Source organism: Medicago sativa, chromosome 7 (genome assembly GCF_051527215.1).
Source record: "Medicago sativa cultivar Bolivia chromosome 7, Bolivia_mono, whole genome shotgun sequence".
Classification (NCBI taxonomy): domain Eukaryota; kingdom Viridiplantae; phylum Streptophyta; class Magnoliopsida; order Fabales; family Fabaceae; genus Medicago; species Medicago sativa.
The window spans coordinates 89,981,226-89,995,975 of NC_140755.1; the positions used below are offsets into that span (position 1 = coordinate 89,981,226).

Consider the following 14,750-nt stretch of genomic DNA (forward strand, 5'->3'; position numbering starts at 1 on the left):
TAAAACCTAAACTCATGTTCTTTGTTAAATACATTAGTTCATTCTAATAAAATCAAACTTCTAATGCATATTTTTTTCACTATTTTTTATTCAGAATATCATTATCATATGGCTTTACACCTGCATAAAATATGATTTTTTTTAAGGAACCTGCATAAAATATGATTTTTTTTCACTATTTTTTATCAGAATATCATATGCTGAGTTATCTCAACGTCTGTCAACTGTTATGTGGAGCTTGTGGAAACACCGCAACCTTAAAGTTTGGGACAATGTTACAGAAACAAGTGCGGTGGTTGTCGAGCGTGCTAGGAACATGGTTACGGATTGGCAACTAGCGAATGCGCCGGAAATTCTTGCATCCACTACTACAAAATACCCCCTTTAATAGCACTTATTTTGGCTCTTAATAGCGCTTCTCAAGCGCTAAGAAAGCCCCCGCTATAAAAGGTCAGGAGCCTATAATAGCGCTTTCCAAACGCTATTAAATAGCAACACATCAATAGCGCTTTCAGAAAAGCGCTAATAAAGCTCTATTTTAGTGCTATTAAAGTAGCTTTTCTAACAGTTGTTTCTTAGCACTTTCTGAGAAGCGCTATCATAGCCTTTGTACTCAAATAGGGGTTTCTTAGCGTTTTACTAAAAGCGCTAACAAAAGTTGCGATTTTTTTTTAATTTGTAACCAAAAATGCTATAATTAAACGCTATAAAATGATACTGAAATATGAATATAGCAAATAACATTCATGATAATCTCATTACAATCTTCAGAATTCATTCCATAAAAAGATAAAAGTACAAAATAAAGATGAAGATGAGGGGGGACATAAAACCAAAACCCTCCAAAAAGTACTAATTTGGGAAACCAGTCTTGTTCCTAGCCTAGCAAATTCTGCCAAAATCTGAGATGCAAATCATTGTACCAGCTCTATGGCTACCATTGCTACTATTAATTCTGCATTCAAAGCTGAACATTGACCAATATTGATAGTAAAGGCACCTAAAAAACCTGAGTCAGAATTTTTAAATAAGCCCCACAAGCAGCTTTATCAGAGCTGGCAGCACCATCAGTGTTGCATTTTACCTAATTTAAGTTTTTCAGCAATATAGTCTCCTGTGTCATATAATATGAAACGAAAAATTAACATAGAATTTCCAGCACAACCAATTACGATTTAAAATAACTCAGTTAAAAAACGCAAATGAAAATTGTTGAAAAAGAAAATGAAACTCACTAAGATACTCGACCATAAAGGTTGCCCAATCCTCCTCGACCTCAACTAGCTTATCTTTAGAATAGGTTTTACATTTGTAATCTCCAAAGTACTTCAAATATAAAAGTAGCCAAAAATTGAGTTAGAAAAAGAATGGCTAGCTATATATATATATATGATTACAAATTAACAGTATATTAAAAATCACATACATACATTTTCGGGGATGATGTCTTGATTTGCCAATATTATCTCTTTCATAAATCGCATGACAAAATAGCCACAGTCAATGCCATTAGTTTGCATAGGACACTAGAAAAAAATTACATAATTGAAATTTAATCCACATGATGAATTAAAAATACCATTGATTACGTTGTCAAAAAAAATACCATTGATTAGAAAATATACCTTTATTTCTATCCATGGGATTATACTTGACTTTGATTTTGACTTGGGATGTAGGGAACGACAAATACACATTGCACTATCAAAATTAAATCAACTTCAAAGGAGTAATAGCACTCAATAATCATACTTATGTTAATTATAAATCAAAAGAATCAATACTCACTTCATGAACTTTCTTCTTACAACGTCAATGTTAGGATGTCCCCCCGGCAATGAATCCATATAATATATCATCTCAGCTCCGGGATTGATGACAAGCAACACCCAATGATTTAGCCTGCATATCCATCATAATTTACATATATTTCAATTATAATTAAAAAACCACATTTTCAAATTTAGTCATCTTGAATGATGTTTTGTAGAGAAAACTCACCCTAAATTGACCGGTGCAAAAATCAGCTTCTTCTTAAACTTGTGTGTCAATAGGATGTCTGCTATTTGTTGCCCTTGTTTATCCTCGTGAGATACATGTGGGGATAAAAATGAGAACTTATTTTCCAACCCACGAGGCTTGATCAAATTTTCATACAAGAACCTTGAAACAGAACAAACAACACAAAACAGAAACATAAAAAACCAAACAACACACTCCCAAAAATAGGAATAACAGAACAGCAGAGTTTGTGACAGAAAACCAATATCCCAAAAGCCCTAGTCGAAATAAAATGCAATCTTTAGGACAAGCATGTATCTTCTCATAACTCATGCCAATAGAACGTAACATCTGTTTAGCCTCATAGGTTCGACTAGGGAGCACGTTATTCTCAGGCAACATATCTTTTAACAGAGTTAGCAAGTCTGTAAAGCTCTTATCAGACCATCCATTGCGTGCTTTTAAGTTATACAATTTTAAGATCGTAGACAATCTTGTGAATTTTGCACATCCATCATACAATTTTAAGTTATACAATTTTAATGCTAGTAAATTGATTCGACCATTTGAATTTGAAAAGGAAATTGAATATAGAACAAACTGTTCCGGTACACAAAAAAATCCCACAATGTTTAGGAGTCGGAGCCAATAGTAGTTTATAAACAACACACACGTTCCTCAATTCAATAAGATGCCTTTCACACAAGGCCAAAACAAACAATACCTCGGAAATACAGTGTTGTGGATTTGAGGTTGAATCACAAACAAAGAAACAAAAAATATACAAGATAGCCATATCAAACTTACAACTGAAAGAACACTTCAATTCTCTAATAATATGAATTTATCATAATTAATTAGCTCTTGTTGATAGTCTTATACAAGAATCTAGTTTTCCATCAGAATAATCATTAATCACATATAAGATAAATATGCTTTTCCATGTGGATCATTAAACTGATTAAGGTCAATATAACAACATACACTTGCTTAATTATACATCTTAGTTTAGAATCCAGTCCCAATGTACAGTAGTAGGAAATTTCTAATCCACACATAGACATAACTTTGGCATCTCATATTGTTGTGACTAACAAACATAGTTGAATATGGAAATTCAAGGAACATTCATAGAATCAGGAGACAAAGATTTCATTTTTTTTACAATTAGAGATTAATAAAATAAAACTACAGAGACAAACCTCGTGTCAGTATCATTTTTCATTTGAAGAATATGCCTATTTTAAATAAGACTCATAATAGTACTTTGGCATATTTAACTTAAAATGGTCATTTTGATTTATGCTCAAAATACAACTATGAAACTTGTCTACCACCTAATACAAGTATTTCGAGGTTATGAGGTAACTTATAAACCATTGCCTCAGGTCCTTTTTTTTTTACTTTCTTCCAGCCCTTACCACTACTATATGTACCAAAGTTGGTAACGAAATAGTTTTGCAAAAATGAATTTTAGACAAACCAGGAGCTATTTTAAAAACTCTTATTCACATCTTTACTTAACCCAAAATCATGTCTACATAAACACACAATCAATAATGCTTAATTTGACCACAAATGACAGACCCTTTCATCACTTATTTGAGAAAATATATTGTCAATGTGAATGAGATACCCAACTAATAACTTTGAATTCATAGCCAACATTGAAAGAAAAAAAAAACAGAAATTCGGAACCAACCTTAGCAAAAAAAAAAAAAGGAAGCTCATAACTATCTTAACATATGTGACATATTTGAGATGATTTACCTATTCACAATCTTCTCCAACAACTTTACCGATTTAAGCTACAAAGGTTCCACACTCCGTTCAAGTTCCTCCAATTAATGTTCCTACAAAACCCAAAACACAAGATTGATCAAAACACAAAACCAATCAAAAACCACTAACAAAACAAGATCAAAACACACGATCAGACTAGTTACAGAACAAAACAAGTAAACAAACAAATAATCATCCTTAAGCAATTCATAACAATTAACAAACAAAGTCTGAAAATAAGCACGCACACCTATAGTCATTATACAATTCTTGGTAAAAACCAATCAGAAATGCTTAATCCAGCGAAAAAAAGCTCACGACAATTACACGAATTGTTCTTTTTAACCATTAGAGACAATAAGATGCTCCAACCACTCTCTATCACAGTGAAAAAAAGGTTTGAGTAACAATCAACATGATTTGCCGTAAAAAATAAATAAAACAATATAGATAGTTTCAAAAGTTGGGCATTTTTGCTTGCCCAATACATAGTAGGAGGTGGCATCTAGATTTTTTACACAAACCCGATTAAAACAAAAGTGGATAGTAGGGAAGAAGCTTACTTAGTTACATGTGACTGATTTTAAGTTTAATAGTAATTTAATAATTGAAGATTATATGATATTTGGTTGATTCGGGAAGTTTAATTAGCAATTTTGAAACTCATAACCAATTCTGGAACAAAACCCATAAAACCCATAAAACCAATTCTGGTCACTCGATTATGAATCTAAGAATGAAAATCCAAAATAAAATGAAAATCCAAGCTGAATAACAAGCTGACATAAACAGCGAAAAAATGAAAATCCAATACATAATCCTAATAGTTCAAAACTAACAAAATCAAAATCCAAAATAAATCACTCGATTATGAATCTAAGAATGAAAAAAAAAAAAGCTGAATTATTCGATATAAAAACGATCGATGAAATCAAAAACAATTAGGGATATGTGAAATTAGGATTGAATCTAGAAATTAGGGTTAGGAATTGGAAGTGGATGATGAAGACTTACAGTGGTGGTGAGATCGGAAAGAATACGAAACTGTGAGGATGAGATTGTTCGATTACAAGCGTTCTAAAGGGAAACTGTGAGGATGAGAGATTTCGAGTGAGTGAGAGTGACCGAAGCTGAATAATAGCACTTAGTGACCGAAGCTGTTCTAAAGGGAAGTTTTCAGTTTTGGGAGAAGGAAAGTGATCGACTTCTGACTTTGACGGTGGAAGATTTTCGATACGGTAGGTGAGTTTTGGACGGTGAGGGAGTGGTGAGTTTTGGACGGTGAGTGAGTGGGTGAGTTTTTGGAGTGAGTGGGTGTGTTTTCACGCTTTTGTTATGTGCGGGAAAATGAAAAAAGTATCCGCCCTTTTTTAATTTTCATGAAGGCAAACATAGCGTTTGCGAAAACGCTATCTATACCCCCTTCAACAATAGCGTTTTCTTAAAAGCGCTATTAGTGCGAACAAGAATAATAGCACTTATAGAAAAGCGCTATCTAACCCAACTTTTTACAAGTTTTTTTTAGCGCTTTTTGAAGAGTGCTATAACAGGTCTATAATTTGCATTTTTAATAGCATTTATCCAGAAACGCTATTAAAATTGTGCTATTAAAAGCCAAAATTGTGGTAGTGATCCCACTCGCCTTCTCAGCATCCAATGGCCGTGAATATGGGGTCTCCACCTCACACCAGCGAAATAGAATCTTGTGGCGGCCCCCTATGTCAGGTAGATATAAATGTAATATTGACGCAGCCTTTTCTTCTCATCTTAACCGCACAGGTATTGGCGTCTGTGTTCGCGACTCGGAAGGTACGTTTGTTCTGGCTAAGACTTTTACATATCCTTGTACTATTTCAGTGGATGTGGGTGAAGCTTTAGGGCTGCACGCTGCTTTACAATGGTTGAGTGATATGGTGTTTGATAACGTGGACTTTGAAACAGACTTTGAACGACGGGAAGAAATGATACAACCAAATTAATACAAGTCGTTTCGAGTAGACTGGAGGGCATCAACAGTTTAAGTTTCGCAATTTATTTTCTAACTCTAGGGTGGAGTTTGTTAGGCGACAAGCCAACGCGGTGGCTCATACTCTTGCACGAGAGGCCACATGTTCAGCTAGTTCCGCCGTTTATTATGAAATACACATTTGTATTGAGACTCTTATTATCAATGAAATGCTATAAGCACGTTTCCCTCAAAAAAAGATAAAAAATTATTTAAAATCATTAAATATTTATGTGGGAGGTTGATTCACAAGCCGTACGTACAGGTTTGCTAGGCAACCTTTGAGTCAATTAATTCTGCTACTTATGTAGAAATTACTAGAATTTAAGGGTGTACTGGCCTGCATCATTGTTGTGGAGTGGCTGAGTTTTCTCTATGGTTACTCATTTAGTCTCTTTTGGTTAGGCCGTGCTATTTTCCCTATTCTGTATTGTAGCATTTGGTATTAATCATATTCCTGATTTTTTTTTTTTAAGGAATCATATTCCTGATGTTGTAATCTCACTTTGCTTAGCACAATTTGTTTGTTTGTGCTTATCCTTATGATAAATAAATAACTATTCTGCCTGTTAAAAGAAAAAACATGACGTTAAGTATTTGTTTATTTATTTTTTAAAGGTAATGAATGAATATAGTTCCCTTCCCTCTCAAAGAGAGTTATGATGTAATAGTGCGGGCAAAATGTGCTTGTCCGATAAGCTGGCATAATTAGACAGGTTGGATGGGCATTCATTGACCTATCATAATTAGACTGGCTGCGCTATGCCACCAAAAACGGCTTCAAAAATTATTTTTCTGTCTTTTTTTTTTAACATTAAATACTACTATTAAGTTTTGATTATTAGAAGCTCTTAATATTTGCTAAAAAAAAAAAAAAAGAAGCTCTCAATATTTGTATGTGTCTTATTAACGAGTGCTCCGAGACACTTTTTAAACATCTATAATAAAGAAAGTGTCATGCTAACTGGTGCCCCGGGGCACTGGTTAAGCATACAAAAAAAGGAAATTCTTACCATAAAAGGAAACTTTGTCGACTTATTTATGAATTAATTACACATTTTTGAATGCAATAATTACTATATTATTTCCCTTTTTAGTATCCTTAACCAGTGCCCCGGAGGCACCGGTTAGCATTTCTCATAAAGAAATTACTACTTTGAGTGTTTAAAAAGTAGTGGGACACTCGTTAACATTCAACGAAGGTTCGAGTGCATAATAAAACTTCGTTAATCTTCCTTCAGAAAAAGAGTTTGTTAATCTTCTAAAAAAAATTCGTTTGTAGTCTGATTCATTAGGAGCATTTAAGATCAATCGCAATTATTCGACATTTCTTAATTACAATTTTATTTGACAAAATGACGATATGATTGAAAGAGGGGAAATGTGAAATAGTTGTGGGTAAAAAGATACATTCAGATAGAATTTAAAACTTTTTTTTACTATTATTGTAAACTATTGTCATACAGGATCCATTCCGTCATATTTATACTAATTTTTTTTTTTAAGTTTATTGAATACCTAATGTATTTAATACATATTATAAATCAAATACATCAGATATTCAATGAATCTAAAAATAATTTTTTGTAATTTAAAAATAACTTTTTGTTTATAAATGTGACCGGAAGTATATAATAGAGCATTATAACTTGAGTTGATAGTGATACATTTGTGTTCATTTGGAGATGAATAAAAAGTTAAGAGACGTCTTCTTATATTAAAAAAGTGAACAAAAATTGAGTAATTAAACTCAAATGATTAATGAGTTTTTTCAAATAATGAATTATTTTGGAGAATCAAATTTGATTCCTTTATGAGACAATTTTTAGCAAAAATATATTTATTTCATGATTGAACTTTGAATTATTAAAAATGTTTCGTTAAAAACCAAAGGATTAAAAAAAAATGTTGAGCGATCGCTAACAACACATCCATCATGTTGCTTTAAATCTAAACGAACCTCACTAAATCTATCATGTCTCACTTAAAATTCGTGAAATATCTATATAAACTTCAACCAATAAAAATGTGTTGGAAATGTGGTAGAGAGTATGCTAACATTCACGGAAAGTTAACGTCTTATTAGAATATGGTTTAATATGTTTTTTATTTGTGTAAATATACAGATTTTGTTTCCAATCCTTACAAAAAATATTTCTTCAGAAAAAAAGTATGTCTTCAAACTTTTGTCCTATAAAAAAGAAAAATATTAAATAAGTTAAAGATTGAATTATTAAATTAATGTATTTTAAGATTTTAATAAAAACAACTTAGGAATGAAAGATATGGAGAGAAAAAAATTTAGAGCCTAAAAACAAAAGTTAATATATTTATGGAGATAAAAAAAAAGTAAACATTCAAAAATTAATATATTTAGTTTTGACCAGAAATAAAAATAAATGGTGGAAACGTACGGAGTGCCTTTTTATTTTAATAATTTCCAACTCAACTTCTTCTTTTACAAGAAATTCCAATCAATTTTTTAATGTTTCTTCTTATTTTGTGACTAAGTCAAAAAGGAAGTTCTTAATTATTTTTTTGGTGTAAGAAGAAAAACTTATTTTATGAGACGTGTTTATGACTTCTTATAAGAAAAATAGATAGATATAGAAAATCATAAGAAGAGAATAAGAAAAGATTTTTTTGAGGGAGAAGAGAATAAGAAAAGATGATGACTGTTTCCGCGTCCAATGGTACCCAATATTCCTTTTTCCCATTCCATTCATTCATTCCCTTTCATCCACTTCATCACTCTCCCCACGATTGATTAATCAATATCATTATTGTAAATAAAATAAATAAATAAACTTGGTCAAAAAACAATAAAATAAGAGTTTAAGCCATTAATATACAAACTTTTTACACATACATCCAATCATGCATTATCACATTATTATTTTTTGGTCAAATTAGTCTGATGGTTAGAATTCACTTTTTAAGATGAATAAATGAGATATCCGATTCAAACCCAACTTCTGATATAACGATGCATTGTCTCTGTCAACTGAATTATGCTCACCAAAGACGTATTGTTACATTATTTACTAATAGATTAAAAATACATGATTTATCATAATTTATTAATTGATATGACGCAGTCATAATATATGCGGGGTCGATGTTGGACAATTAAAGAAACAAAATCGAATAAATATAAGAACAAGATCATAAATTGCCGCTCATACCCCTAAAATAAAGGGAGAAAAATACCAACAAATCCCACACCCTTAAAACAAAATCTAAAACTCAAACACAAAACGCTCCAATAACTTCCTTTTTCATAACCCTCTCACTTCACATTATTGATTGTATCTCAATCTCAACCTCATTCATTCAAACTTCAACTTCCTCACAAACACTACTTTACCTTTTCCTACCATTCATTAATGCTACTCTTCTCTTTGTTTGTTGTGGACCCCACTTTAACCCTTTCACCTTCTTCTTCTACTACTTGTTCTTCTCTCACACTGAAATATGAACAAAACAAATGTTTCTGAGACAAAAAAAACTACCATGACCCACATGGATTTTCTCAAGAAATTCAAACGCTTTAACCCCTTAGAACCTTCCTTAACAATCCTTGGATTCTTCTTCGTTTCAATTCTCTTTATTGCTTGCTTCTTCTATGTTGATTACAAGGGTATACTTCACTCTAGAGGAACCAAACTTTTTTCATTCCATTTTTCTTCTTCTTCTTCACCTTCTCCTCCTCCTCCTATTCAATTTTTGACTCAAAAAGGTGATAACTGTGATGTTTTTGATGGAAACTGGGTTTGGGATGAAACTTATCCACTTTATCATTCTTCAAATTGTTCCTTCTTGGATCAAGGTTTTCGTTGCTCTGAGAATGGTAGACCTGATGCTTTCTACACTAAGTGGAGATGGCAACCCAAAGATTGCAACTTGCCAAGGTTTTGAGCAACCCCTTTTGCTTTGATTTTGTTTTTGTAGTTATTTTATTCTGGTTGGTAGAACATAGTGCTGAAAATATGAAGACAAAACCTTTTTTTTGTTTATTGGTTATCATCAGTGTTTAGTTTTTGTCTTATATAGTTGATTGCTTATGATATCATCTTTCATAAGCTTCCTTGTATTTTATATATTTTTGCAAAATCAGTTTTTTTGATGAGCTACCCTTATCAATTGGTACTAGGAAGTGTTTTTTTAGTGTTTTTTTTTTTTTTTTTTGGATTGTTGAATTTATATATGAAGGTGTTTTTGTGTTGGTATGAAGGTTGTTAAGATTTTTCCTTTATTGGTTTTGTGCTAGTGATAACAATTGTGATTTGTCCTTGTCAGTGTTTCCAATTTCATTATGATTAACTATTAACATTGGCGTCTGATTCAAGCTCAGCAACTACTTAGTCTGTCTATTTTTCTTTCTCTATAAGGAAGAAAGGAATTTTTTTTTATTTGGGGTTAAGCTGCTTTTGTGTTTCCTGTTCTCAATGTGACAGTTTATTCCTCCTCTTTTTTACCTTTAATAATTTCATACTTGCAATTATCTGCTTTTTGATTTGCATCTTATGAAGCGTTTTGTTTATGCATACAATATAGTGTGTTAAGTAAGTCAAATTATATTTTGAAAATTATTTGGGAGAACCCGAGTTTGAATCCTAGCTGGAAAAATCATTGACCAGACTATTACCTCCTGGTCGAACTCTAGTTTACCAAGGCCCCCTTCTCCTGGGTACCAAATGGTTAAGGCCATTGTTTTCAACAAATCACTATTGTTATGTGATGCGTTATTTAGTACAAAATATTGTGAAATAGCATACATAACGGTGTTATAGTAGTGTGCATAGCGGAATTTGAACAAAAATTATTTTTTGGAATGTGATATATAACTTGGTGCTTTATTCTTATATGACAGATTTGATGCAAGGAAGATGTTGGAAAACTTACGAAACAAACGATTAGTTTTTGTTGGTGATTCGATTGGAAGGAACCAATGGGAATCACTTCTCTGTATGCTATCTTCTGCAGTTACAAACAAGAGCTCTGTCTATGAGGTTAATGGGAACCCAATTACAAAGCACACAGGCTTCTTGGCATTCAAGTTTGAAGATTTCAACTGCACTGTTGAATACTACAGGTCTCCGTTTTTAGTAGTGCAAGGACGGCCTCCTCATGGGGCACCTTACCGGGTAAAATTGACTTTGAGGGTTGATCATATGGACTGGACTTCTCATAGGTGGAGAGATGCAGATGTGTTGGTTCTCAATGCTGGGCATTGGTGGAATTACGAGAAGACCGTCAAAATGTAAGGATTTTATTTTATGTTTGTTCGGTGTGATGGATTGTTATCATCGACAATTCAATCTTTAACAAGGACATGTGAAAGAAGACATTAATCATGTGATTAGGGGTGGGAATAGGCTTAAGCTAGACTTTGAATGCCTGACCCTGACCTGCTTTGAAAACATTAGGCCTTAGCCTGACCTATTATCTGTCGTAGGCCCATCTTTATGCTCTGTTTAAATCCTTGGGCGTATAAGTTACTTTGTGGAAAGTTTGCAACAGTGTTTTACCCTATATGTGTTTAAGTATTTAATATTGAAGTTGTTGTAATTATATGTGAGTTTGATGTTGGTCTTATTTTATTGCTTAGGGGTTGTTACTTCCAAATAGGGGAGGAAGTGAAGATGAATATGTCTACAGCAGATGCTTTCAGATTATCAGTTGAGACAGTAGTTGATTGGATTGCCCGTGAAGTAAACAGGAACAAAACATATGTCCTTTTCCGAACTTATGCTCCTGTCCATTTCAGGTTTGTCTAAATTTTCAAACAAACATACCTTCCCTTTTATCTTTATTTGATTTTTAAATTGAAAACTCAGTTACAATACCACTTCTTCTCCAGTAAATATATTAGCTATGAAGCATCGACACAAACAATGACACCGGACACGAATATACGACACTGATAATAATTTGAAAAATGGAAGGTAATTGAATGTAATCACACATGTTGGTGTCGGACATCAACATGTGTCTGATACCGAACATGCCTTCAATTTGAAATGTCAGTGCTATAAAGAATATTAGGATTGGTAAAAGGACATTGGTGTGAACAGAATCAAATTTTATTACTGCATAGCTTTTTTTAGAGGATATTTCCTTTCACTGCAGCTTTTGGCTAGCATTTTCTGTATATTGACTGTATTCTATTTTTAAATCTGACACGAATTTTAAGACTCAAATCACAGAACTTTCCACTTCTTAAGGGAATTCCTTTTAGCAGACACGTATGTGTTGCTCTCTTTGACTTTTAATCTCATTCATATTACTTTGAAATAGCTTATGCAGGTATTATTGTTATCAATGTAGAGAATCTGGAGGTTTGGTTCTAATTTATCAAAGTTGTCATTAAAAACATTTGGGGCTCGGGTGAAAAATCAAAATCTAAGTACGCAGTGCTTGGAATCGGAAGGAGACAGAACAAGTAGTTCAAAATATAACCGTTTAGGATAACGAGTAGAATTTGCAACTCCAAAATTAAGTTGTGCTTTATAATAACCAACGGTGGAACCCCGTGATTCTGCCAAATTAACCTCAGATCCAAACATGGGCTTGGTAATACTAATGTTAATGGATATCAGATTCAGTCCATTGGATGCTAGGGAAAACTAAAATTTGAAGACAGAGAAAACTTGTGTAGAATATTTTTCATGTTATTCTTGCTCAGTATATTGATCTGGTTTTGTTCCTTACCATTAATTTGTCGTTGATGTATCAGGGGTGGTGACTGGAATACTGGTGGTGGTTGTCATTCGGAAACACTACCTGATTTAGGCTCTGTGCCTGCACTCTCCGACATTCATTTCAGTACTGTCACCAATGTCTTGTCACAACGCGCGAGCAAGTCACATGTTTTGAATGTGGACTTGCTTAATGTCACACAAATGTCGGCACGCAGGAAAGACGGTCATGCATCTATTTACTATATCGGGCCAGACAAGGGCCCAGCCTCTATGCAGCGACAAGACTGTAGCCATTGGTGTCTCCCTGGTGTTCCCGATTCGTGGAACGATATTCTTTATGCTCTTCTTCTCAAGAGGAAGGCTTTTTCGGACCGCAATACAACAAAAGTTTCTCAAGTTACTCTATAAATAGTCTTATACAGTTTGCGGAAAAAAGCACATATTACAAAATCTACGCCAACCCTTCTCAATCATTGGTGAATGACATGAAGTTGGAAGCTAAATTGGCCATCTTTGTGGTCAGATTCACTAATTGGTGAATCTAACTATTTGTTAGTAATTGCCTTGTTTTACAAAGTAAAGAAATTAACATGTTTGGTTTAAGAAAAATGTCTTCTGTTTCTAATTATATACATATCATTTTAATTTCACCTTATTTCTTATTTTTGAAGATTTGTACATCATAAAATATACAAAATAATTTTTTTTTTGGTTGTACAAATCCTTGAAAATTTGAAATAAAGTGAAAATAAGATGATGTGTTAATAATTACTCCCTCCGGTCCTATTTATAAGAGAAAGTTTTGTCAACAAACGTTGATGTATCTAGTTAAAAATCCAGTCCAAATACGTCAACTTTTGTTGACCCAACCTTCTTTTATAAATAGGACCGGAGGGAGTATTGGTTAAAATTGAAAATGCAAACAGAAGATGTTTTCTTAAATTGAACATGCTTGTTGACCTAATTTCATGCAAAGTGATTGTTTTGACCCTCTTTGTAGTGGTCTGCCATTTTAGATTAATTTGGGATGGTGAATTTGAGGGAGAGCAGATAAGCTTATAGGAAAATAATAATCACCTAGATACAAACTTGATGTATACAACATATTTTTTTGGTAAAATCTCAAGTGACATTTGGTCTTGAAAATAGCAGTGGAAGACGTGTCAAGTTTTTTATGTTACATTTTGTACAAAGTACTCACTCCGTCCCGCAATAGATGACCGATTTGAAAATTTGTAATTTTGATTTAATTTACTTTGACCATATTTTTCTACTACTCCCTCCGGTCCTATTTATAAGAGAAAGTTTTGTCAACAAAAGTTGATGTATCTAGTTAAAAATCCAGTCCAAATACGTCAACTTTTGTTGACCCAACTTTCTCTTATAAATAGGACCGGAGGGAGTGATATACAAAGATAAATAATATCATATAAGATGTCGTTAGATTCGTCTCGATGAGTATTTTCAAAATATCAAATTTTGCATAATTTTTTCTAGGAAAATGCTAACAAATGCCCTAAGGCTATTGTTTAAGCATCTAAAAGTAGCAATTTTTGCATTGGGAATTGTACGGTTATGACTTTAAAAAGTGTTTGACTTGTATTTTCAAGACATAGTTTATTTTTTTGGGTTCCTTAAACAATGCCCTTAGGGCACTTGTTAGCAAAGACCCTTTTTTCTAACATATTATTCAAGATATTTAAGCTCAAAATTAGACATTGACATGCGTAATAGGGTCAACTGTGTCATGTATTATGGTACGGAGGGAGTATATAAAAATATACTGTTTGAAACTTGCTTTCATTTAATTGTATTTTGCTCATAACCAATAATCCACTGTACTAATGTTATTACATGTTATTGTTAGCTATAGTACTTAATTTAACTCAAATAGGGACCCCGAGTGATAAATAAGTACATTGCATCTCTAATATCAATTCATGCATGTAATCTAGTTCAAGTTTCAAGATTTATTTGTTGTAGTAGTAATTTTTTAATCTCATTTGAATGATTCCAAATGATACAAGTGATTAAGCTTTTTTTGAAATTGTCATTATGTACTTTGCGTGAGCAATACTTACTCGGCAATGCATCATTGTATTCGATAACATCAAAAGTAAACTTAAATGTGAAGTCAATTTATTTTTATTTTTTTTATGTATCCTAATAGTAGTAATAAACGGATCCAAAATATAGTCCAAGCAGCAAACGAGCATATTATGAGTTAAACAATTGGCCTTCTCCCACGTGAAAATAAA

General features: G+C 32.7%; 2 protein-coding genes across 2 annotated transcripts; one reads left to right on the top strand and one right to left on the bottom strand.

Moving 5' to 3' along the window:
• Positions 1–718: 718 nt before the first annotated feature.
• On the bottom strand, positions 719–5,129 carry LOC146910042 (uncharacterized). Its single transcript, XM_085725269.1, has 8 exons — positions 4,798–5,129; positions 3,772–3,854; positions 2,002–2,163; positions 1,789–1,902; positions 1,626–1,701; positions 1,431–1,526; positions 1,236–1,326; positions 719–1,114 (listed from the first exon to the last, which is right to left on the bottom strand). The coding sequence occupies exons 4-8, from the start codon at positions 1,857–1,859 to the stop codon at positions 1,068–1,070; spliced, it is 381 nt and encodes a 126-aa protein (XP_085581395.1). The 5' UTR covers positions 1,860–1,902; positions 2,002–2,163; positions 3,772–3,854; positions 4,798–5,129; the 3' UTR covers positions 719–1,067.
• Positions 5,130–9,119: 3,990 nt separating this feature from the next.
• On the top strand, positions 9,120–13,724 carry LOC146910043 (protein trichome birefringence-like 10). The gene is made up of 4 exons (XM_085725270.1): positions 9,120–9,699; positions 10,662–11,051; positions 11,400–11,558; positions 12,528–13,724. Exons 1-4 carry the CDS (start codon positions 9,263–9,265, stop codon positions 12,898–12,900), a joined length of 1,359 nt encoding a protein of 452 aa, XP_085581396.1. The 5' UTR covers positions 9,120–9,262; the 3' UTR covers positions 12,901–13,724.
• The last annotated feature ends 1,026 nt before the right edge of the window (positions 13,725–14,750 follow it).

What these genes read in the sequence shown, in the direction of transcription:
- LOC146910042 (XM_085725269.1), bottom strand. Translation starts at nt 1,859, where the DNA reads ATGATATATTATATGGATTCATTGCCGGGGGGACATCCTAACATTGAC. An exon ending in GTAAGAAGAAAGTTCATGAA is followed by an intron (nt 1,702 to 1,788) that starts GTGAGTATTGAT and finishes TAATTTTGATAG; the next exon opens with TGCAATGTGTATTTGTCGTT. An exon ending in CTTTATGGTCGAGTATCTTA is followed by an intron (nt 1,115 to 1,235) that starts GTGAGTTTCATT and finishes TATATGACACAG; the next exon opens with GAGACTATATTGCTGAAAAA.
- LOC146910043 (XM_085725270.1), top strand. Translation starts at nt 9,263, where the DNA reads ATGAACAAAACAAATGTTTCTGAGACAAAAAAAACTACCATGACCCAC. An exon ending in TACGAGAAGACCGTCAAAAT is followed by an intron (nt 11,052 to 11,399) that starts GTAAGGATTTTA and finishes TTTATTGCTTAG; the next exon opens with GGGTTGTTACTTCCAAATAG. An exon ending in TATGCTCCTGTCCATTTCAG is followed by an intron (nt 11,559 to 12,527) that starts GTTTGTCTAAAT and finishes TTGATGTATCAG; the next exon opens with GGGTGGTGACTGGAATACTG.